An 8,458-nucleotide genomic window follows, 5' to 3' on the forward strand; every position below is an offset into this window, starting at 1 on the left:
GACTAAACTTACCATGTAACGATATTACACTTCTTCAAAATCTAATGGTGCTTTTCCATTACATGGTACCTACTCGCCTCGTCCTAAAATCTGCAATGGGAAACGGACGCACAGCGAGTCGAGGCGAGGCGAGTCAAGTAGGTACTGGTAATGGAAAAGCACCTTAAGACGATATCTAGTCTTATATCACGATAGATATAATATTAAAATATTGCCCAGCCCAAATTGACGTCTGAAAAAACTTAAACAAGCCCAAATCCAGTACTTTTTATGGCAGCGACAAGTGCTTTCTCAAAGTCCATGTAGAGTTTGAAATGAGCTGGCAGCTTTAGGGTTTCAAAGCATGTGGAGGACGTAGGAAGGGTTCCCCAGAAATCTCCACTCTCAGTTCAGGAGGAAGCATCTCCCAGCCAACCCAGAATGTCAGCAGCTGGGCCAGGGTACCTGATGAAGCTAAAAGTCATAAAATGGATTAAAGACATTTAGTTCAACTGTAATTGATCATATCTATCCATGAGACATAGAAGCATTTGTAAAGAGAGAAAATAAGGTTTATACCTGTTTCAATGAACATCCTTAGAAAGCCAGTGATGCGGCAGGTGGTGTCTAAGTCAAAGTCTTCATCATCACTGTCCTCAACTGGCCATGTGATTTTTTCTAGGAGCATCTTAAAGAAAACAAAAATTGTAATTTAAAAAAAAGGGAGAACTTATTTTGGTGAAGGACTATGCAGATCAAATTCTTAGAAAATGGAAAAATATCCATCTCAGTCATTGAAAATACACGTAAATTCATCAAGTTAAGTCACAAATATAACTAAATTACTGACTTACCTGGGGTGTGAACTGCATTTCAGCCATTTTGGGGAAAAGAAGTGGTACAACATCCGGCCTAGATGTCAGCAGGGGCCATACCATCACATCTTTCAGTCCCTTTCTCAACTGTTTAATTTGGCGCATGGTCCTCCCAACGACCTAAGAGACAGACCGACCCATATTACAGCCCAAATCCTTAACCCAAATTTGACAAAAGTTGGCACAGTAGGAAAAATGTTAATAAACACAATAAAGTGCTTTATAAAAATCCATTAAAACTCTAGTACTTAAACTCTCGTGTTAACATAACAAGCCAGGGTTCACAACACATTCTATAATTTCAACAAGTACAGCGATGAATTCTGTCACTTAACCAGCAGGAACTCACTGCATGGAGTAGAAGTTTGTTATGTAGCCATCTCCGATTTGTTTTGGTGACTGCCGGAAGATCCCAAGACATGGAAAGATCTGAAACTGTGTCCTTCTGTTCCGGTGTAAGATCTTCATGTTCAAGCTAGAATTAAGACCATACAAGTTATTATATCTGCCCAAGCAATATTTTTACATGGCAAAGTTTCTTTTAGGTTACATACCAGTTCTATGATGCTCCTGATGTGCAGATCAGGACACTCTTCTGTAACAACAGTAGCCATTTCAGGGTCCCCATTGAACAGTACATGAATTACAGCAGGACTTAGTCCTGTGACATGGGGACCATCATGCAGAAAGGTGTGGCCCAACATCCTTCCTGCAACCCGGAAGAGGTTGCTTTCAATAAGTGCCTCTGATGCTGCTGGAACAAGATGGTCAGGTTCACCCTCAAATAGCAGTGTTCGGCCCATTCCTCCTGTAAAGTACCAAGAGAGCAGGGAATAAAGTCACAACAATTAACCTCTTAAATACATTAAATAAAAATGTATGATAGATAGATAGATAGTTAGATAGATAGATAGATAGATATATTACATCATACTAGTGGCGATTACTTGGCCTGTGGTATTGCTGCTTGTAGAATTCACTTAAACCAAATTGTAGCCTACTCCAAAATGACTTACAGAAGGACCCCAAACCACTTCAAATTCAATTCCCCTGTATACCCTACTACAGACTTACCTGACACAAAACATTGCCCACCGGCCCTCCGCTAAACAGCACATATCCGCGTTCATCAACCACCAGAACGTACGTGTACGCGTGTGTGTGTGTGCGCGCGCATAGAGAGAGGCGGTGTAGAGTGAGTCACGACACAAACAGGTGCTCAGTCAGTGTTGCATGCAGTGTGAGAATGGCAAGCAGCAAGAGTGGCAAAAGCCAATGTGTGCTTCTTTTACCTATATATGTAACGCTATCTTTTGCGTTTATCCAAACGTCGTCAAACTTGGCACTGCACTTACTCGTGACCAGAGCAAGACACCTGTCAAGTTTGAAATCCATCGGACTAACTGAGAGACATGCGCTACAGACAGACATTTCTGCAATTTATAGATGGATTAACCTTCAAAAAATTAGTAAGATACTTACCAAGATCTAGACTGAATCCAAACTGGAGTTTGGATATGATTGTTGTCATAAAGTACCGCATCACTCCCTCTCCGATAGCAACATCACCTGAAATAAAATACTGATAATAACACTGGAAAAAAAGTGGCGGCCTAATACAGGTAACTGGATTTGGTAACATTTAACAAGAAAGGGAGAAAAACTTCTATTGGCTGTAATTCTAGAATAGCATCCTTAATATTGATTATTCCAGATAACAAGAGTATATTGTGCACAATATTCACATACATACATATAACATTTTTATCAATTATATAATTTTGTGCATTCCATTCTCCCATTTAACAATTACATATAAGCTACTTGAGTGGTATAAACTGTACTGATGTATTTATATTATAAATGTTATATTACTTACCAACCAGAGTACAATGAAGTGGACATGCCCATTCTTGCTGCTGTTTATAGAATAAGAGAAGCTCCGTTCCTGTCCTCTTCAGAGTCCCTTACATCCATCTTCATTCTAAGTGGTTTCCCAGTTGCATGTTCCCTTAGCAGATTCTCTTTGAAAACTTTGGCAGCTTGAGTGGGTTCTTTAATAAGCTTCCATTCTAAACAAACAACAACAATAAAGTTATCTATTACAGAGAGACATATTGTGAGTTGGCATGTTACCTGCATATACAGATATCCTCTCACTCTACAGAACAGGAGGAAAATTCTGTTCATTTCACTGACAAAACGTGAGACCCAACATCTTCAGAACCTGTCACAACGCTGAGTTGACATAAAAACAGCACTACTAAACAACTACAACTAAATATTAGAAAAATAGAAAAACCCAGTTGCATGTTATTAATTGTCTGTAACTGTATTATCTTATCTAATTATATCCTACAGGTGTTATCTTTCTATTAACTTTTCAGTTACACACAATCTTATAGCAACACTATTGTGATGACACAAACCACTGTCTGTTTCTTTGCGATCCAACTCCTCGTTGACAATCACTGCGGTACTACTGCACTCTCAGCTGATGTTTCAGGCCTCACTGGAACACTGTCACTGACTAGGGCTGTCTCACTATCATTTTCTTCACTTTGGCCTCCCTCTTGTTCTCTTTCTGATTCCTGCATGGGTGTCCTTGAAGTTAACACAATTGAAATGATGGTCATACTCGCTTATTTGTGTGCACAACAATAAGAGAGACATATTCCCAAAGAAAATAAATTATGCTACCCTTGCATTGCTTTAAGAAGTACATACCCATTGCAGCTCAATCTGTGCAGCTTCATCTCTGAAAAGGGAACTTCCTTCTGACAAGTGATGCAGGGGATGACTGGACCAGAGGCAGGACGTGAGCTCTCCTAACAACAACAACAAATGGCTTTTAATTAATGATTAAAAGTCACCAGTAATCTTTGTTTTGATTATGTATTAAACTAAGTCTCTGTAAATGTATGTACACAATCTAAGGGTAGATCCTGTTGAAGTGGACGTATGTAGATTGTAGCCTGTCCAATCATCGTCGATGGATCTTTCAGATAGGCAAGGGTGTATCCAGTGCTGGGACACTGAAGCAACGCAAGATTTAGACTGCGAGTAGATCCTACAAGTTTTAGAAATTCAAAGCCTCCCCCTTGTTGGAGCTTCGGAAACACTTCCATCAGTTTATTTGTTATAACCATGGGATCGTGGTCATTCCCTGGAGAAAAAACAAAACAAAATCATAACTCACCTCACCTTAAATTAAGCAAATAAGCCTGTGATAACTATTATTGACACTATGAACACCAATTAAGTTTGAGTCACTATAAAAAGAAATGCAAATAATTTCAACAAGCCACAGACAGTACAAACTTTTTTTACTTTTGGTAAATGCCTAGTTTCGCACTGACCTGAAAATGTTACTTTTTGCTCTCCAAGTCCTGAAGTAAGAAGTTCAGCTTTAAACAGTACGCTTGGAATTTTATCCGCATTGTGGTCAGCCAAACAACAGACAGTGTGTGTGTAGCTTCTTCGGCTAACTTGGACTTGTGCTGGTCGTCTCGTCATATTCCTTCTGGCTCCAATGTTATATGACGCAAAGAGCCTTGCTACCTCCGCTGCAACACAGAAAAACGTAACAGCTCAATGGTCACCAGTCAGCTAAAACAGCCTCTACTTCTATCTTGGGATGCTCAAGCCAGCTAACACCATTTAGCCGATTAGCGAACTAGCTAGGTTTATGCTTCCCCCCCCTAAACCAACGTAGAGGTGAATAGCGCCACCCAGTGTATTGGAATGTGTTCAGTAGCTCTGCATCAATCCATTATCCGGAATTGATTTGTCTTGGCTTGATGCAGAGGGTAACCAATCAGGCGTTAGGTTCCGCCTACCAACTTTTGATGGGTCAGTTTGACAGTTTTAAGTAATTCAGGAAGCACTCCAACGCAGGACCATGAAATGTAAATGTAAATAGTGAAATTATTATATATGTATTTTACATAAAATGAATCGGCATTTGAATTAATTAATGACACATTTAATAACACATTTATGTATTTAATTCTAATTTTAATTAATTAATGACACATTTAAGTAATTATTTAATGGTGTATTTATTTATTTAATTGTGGCACTTTTAGTCCTCCATACCATCCAGGACTAACGTCTCCAAACAGATCTAAAAGGCCTCCCCCACCACTCAGACTTTCAAAGAAATTAAAGTTATCTCTGATACTCTGCTGTGCAGTTTGTTGTATGGACATTGCAGAGGCCCTTTTAAAATATCCACTCTGCTGTCTGGATCTACCAAAGGATCCAGTTACTATTCCCTGTGGACACAGCTGTATGCAACGTCATCTTCTTAGCTTGACTTCCATCCCCCAAAAACATGTTGTCAGCTTCCTGCCTCCTGTTTGTCTCCGGGCCTCTAGAGGTCATCTGTGTTCCCCTCTGCCTTAGTTCTTCCTCGTGTGTCCTTATTAGCTTGATCCAGGTCACCTGTGCCTTGTTTCCCCTAGAGTATTTTAGCTGTGTTTTTTCCCCTGTTCCTCACTTGGTTTTTGAGTCCTGGCTATGTGTCTCCTGCTTTGTCCCACCGTGTCTTTCCAAGTAAGCTTTTCTAAGTTATCTTTAGTTTGTTTTTCTCCCCTCGTGGAGTTATTTTGTTTTGCCTCCTGTTTTGTTACTCTACCTCTGTTAATATACCTCTTTCTGAGAAGAACTTTTGTTGGACTATTTTTTGAAGTGTAAAGAACCTTTTTGTTACATTAAATCTACTTACCTGGAGTATTGCCTTGGGTGTTTCATTTGGGTCCAACTATACCTCCTCTGTGGCTAAGGGGTAGAACCCCCAGCTCCCCACATCTGAGACCGGAGTTCTAGCCCAGTCTGTGACAGAAAAACCAAGACAATCATGGACCCAGAAACACTCAGTTCCCAGGACCTGGTGGAGGTGATCACTCGACATGAGGCATCTTTCCAGCACCATGAAGCCGTTCTCAGCCGACAAGAAGAGCTGATGGCTAGTCATTCTCAACTCCTGGCCGAAATTATGAGTTCCCTCCACCAGCTCTTTGAACGCCTCCCTGGTCCTCTCCCTTCCTCCAGGTCACCCCCCAGTGACGACAGGCCTTCTCCAGTGGCGGAGCCCCGACTACCACCTCCCAAGCCCTTTTCTGGGGATCCAAGCTCTTGCCAGGGTTTCCTCACCCAATGCTCCCTCACCTTCGAGCTCCAACCCTCAAGTTTTCCCACAGACTGTTCCAAGATTGCCTACATCATTACCCTTCTTTCAGACAAGGCACTCGCCTGGGCCTCTGCGGTGTGGCAGTCCCAGGAGGCCTGTTGTGACTCCTACGCTGCATTTGTAGAAGAGTTCAAGCGGGTGTTCGATCATCCTGTCAGTGGGCGGGAGGCTTCCAAGCGCCTACTGTCTCTCCGTCAGGGTCCCCGAAGCACGGCAGATTTTGCCATTGAATTCCGGACCATAGCAGCAAGGAGCGGATGGAATGATGAAGCGCTGAGGGTCTGTTTTCAGGGAGGGTTATCTGAGCCCCTTCAAGATGAGTTAGCCACCCGAGAACCAGCTGGAGATCTCGAGTCCCTCATAGCCTTGGCCATCCGCCTGGACAATCGTCTAAGAGAGCGGAGAACGGCTCGCCGCCAGGTGTCTCAGTCCCAGGTTCCTCTGAGCAGCTCTGTTTCTCCTGTTTGGACTCCGTCATTCAGAGCTTCCCGGCTCCTGAACTGCTCCAGGATTCCCCGGAGAGCATGCAGTTAGGCCGTTCCAGGCTTTCTCCCAACGAAAGGGAACGTCGCATGAGGGAGCGTCGGTGCCTCTACTGCGGGGTTGCCGGCCACTTCCGCTCCACTTGCCCCGAGCTTTCGGGAAACGCCTGTCCCCGCCCAGCTACAGGAGGGTTGTGATGGGGAAAATTAGAGCTCCTCCTACTAACGCTGTCCTAGCTATTCCAGCCACTCTGTCCTGGGAGGGCCACCAGCATCGGGTCCAGGCTATGATCGATTCCGGTGCCGCAGGTGATTTCATGGATGTAACCTTGGCTAAGGAACTTAAGATCCCTACCCAACTACTTCCTCAACCCCAGGCAGTTACAGCCTTAGATGGCAGACCTCTGGAACCAGGAAAGGTTACTGAGGCGACTCAGTCCCTGCGACTTACCATCTCTCAACACCAGCAGGAGGAGACCTTCTATCTCATTGACTCTCCCGAGTATCCTATTATCCTGGGTCACCCTTGGCTATGCAGACATAATCCCCAGATCGACTGGCCTACTGGCACCATTCTAAGCTGGGGTTCAACTTGCCAACTCACCTGCATGCTTCAGAGTCCCTCAGCCCCTAGTACCCAGTTTCAAGAGTCTGTTGACGTCTCCCGAGTCCCCAGTGTTTACCATCGGTTCAAGGCAGTGTTCAGCAAGGCCCTGGCTACTTCCTTACCGCCTCATCGCACATATGACTGTGCCATTGATCTACTCCCTGGTTGCTGCCCTCCTAGAGGTCGGATCTTTTCCTTATCCTCCCCGAGCAAGCAGCTATGGACACCTACATTAAGGAGTCCTTGGCAGCCGGCCTCATCTGTGCCTCTACTTCCCGGCTGGGGCGGGCTTCTTTTTGTTGAAAAGAAAGACGGGGGGTCTTAGGCCTTGTGTTGATTACCGGGGACTCAACAAGATCACGGTTCGAATCGATACCCCCTTCCTCTCATGGCCACTGCTTTTGAGCTGCTTCAAGGGGCTTCCATTTTTACTAAACTGGATCTCCGCAATGCTTACCATCTTGTGCGGATCCGGCAAGGGACGAGTGGAAGACGGCGTTCAACACGCCCACGGGGCACTATGAATATCGGGTGATGCCGTTCGGGCTCACCAATGCCCCCGCAGTATTCCAAGCCCTGATTAATGATGTTCTCCGGGATATGCTTAATCTGTTCGTCTTCGTGTACCTGGACGATATCCTCATCTTCTCGAGGTCACTGAAGGAGCATGAGGGGCATGTTAGCAGGGTTCTCCAGAGGCTCCTTGACAATCACCTCTACGTTAAACCTGAGAAGTGTGAGTTTCATGTTTCTCAGACTCAGTTTCTCGGGTTTATTGTCACTCCCGGCCACCTAGAGATGGATCCCAAGAAGGTCAAAGCGGTCCACAGCTGGCCCACACCTGCCACGGTCAAGGAGGTTCAACGGTTCATTGGCTTTTCTAACTTCTATCGGAAGTTCATTAAGAATTTCAGCTCTGTGGTAGCCCCTTTGACGACGCTTACCAAGGGAGGAGGGACCAAGATTCACTGGGGTCCCGAAGCAGCAGGGGCCTTCGAGGATCTCAAGCGCCGCTTCACTTCTGCTCCGATTCTGGTGATCCCTGACCCAGAAAGACCTTTCGTGGTGGAGGTGGACGCCTCAGAGGTGGGGGTGGGAGCCGTCCTGTCACAGAGGGGTGAGGATGGGAGATTACACCCTTGTGCCTTCATGTCTCGCCGCCTGTCTGAGGCCGAGCGCAACTACCACGTGGGGGATCGAGAGTTGCTTGCGGTTAAGCTGGCCTTGGAAGAGTGGCACCATTGGCTTGAGGGGGCTCAGCATCCTTTCCAGGTTCTCACAGACCACAAGAACCTGGAATATCTCCAACAGGCTAAGCGGA

General features: G+C 44.8%; 1 protein-coding gene and 1 long non-coding RNA gene across 2 annotated transcripts; both read right to left on the reverse strand.

Annotated features, from left to right (window-relative positions):
* Positions 1 to 328: 328 nt before the first annotated feature.
* Positions 329 to 2,792, reverse strand: LOC123483416 (G2/M phase-specific E3 ubiquitin-protein ligase-like). The gene is made up of 7 exons (XM_045213396.1): positions 2,734 to 2,792; positions 2,337 to 2,423; positions 1,409 to 1,662; positions 1,204 to 1,329; positions 834 to 974; positions 559 to 667; positions 329 to 453 (listed from the first exon to the last, which is right to left on the reverse strand). The coding sequence occupies exons 2-7, from the start codon at positions 2,395 to 2,397 to the stop codon at positions 329 to 331; spliced, it is 816 nt and encodes a 271-aa protein (XP_045069331.1). The 5' UTR covers positions 2,398 to 2,423; positions 2,734 to 2,792.
* A 539-nt stretch (positions 2,793 to 3,331) lies between these two features.
* LOC123483410 lies at positions 3,332 to 4,398 on the reverse strand. Its single transcript, XR_006658231.1, has 4 exons — positions 4,214 to 4,398; positions 3,782 to 4,020; positions 3,582 to 3,682; positions 3,332 to 3,458 (listed from the first exon to the last, which is right to left on the reverse strand). It is a non-coding gene; the product is annotated as an uncharacterized LOC123483410 (long non-coding RNA).
* Between the last annotated feature and the right edge of the window lie 4,060 nt (positions 4,399 to 8,458).

The sequence above is a fragment of the Coregonus clupeaformis genome, unplaced genomic scaffold, assembly GCF_020615455.1.
Source record: "Coregonus clupeaformis isolate EN_2021a unplaced genomic scaffold, ASM2061545v1 scaf0108, whole genome shotgun sequence".
NCBI lineage: Eukaryota > Metazoa > Chordata > Actinopteri > Salmoniformes > Salmonidae > Coregonus > Coregonus clupeaformis.

Excerpts from the sequence above, each read along its gene's own strand:
- LOC123483416 (XM_045213396.1), bottom strand. The coding sequence starts at position 2,397 with ATGCGGTACTTTATGACAACAATCATATCCAAACTCCAGTTTGGATTC. Across the intron at positions 1,663-2,336 it reads TGGATTCAGTCTAGATCTTG|GAGGAATGGGCCGAACACTG; the intron begins GTAAGTATCTTA and ends GGTACTTTACAG. Across the intron at positions 1,330-1,408 it reads TCAGGAGCATCATAGAACTG|CTTGAACATGAAGATCTTAC; the intron begins GTATGTAACCTA and ends TCTTAATTCTAG.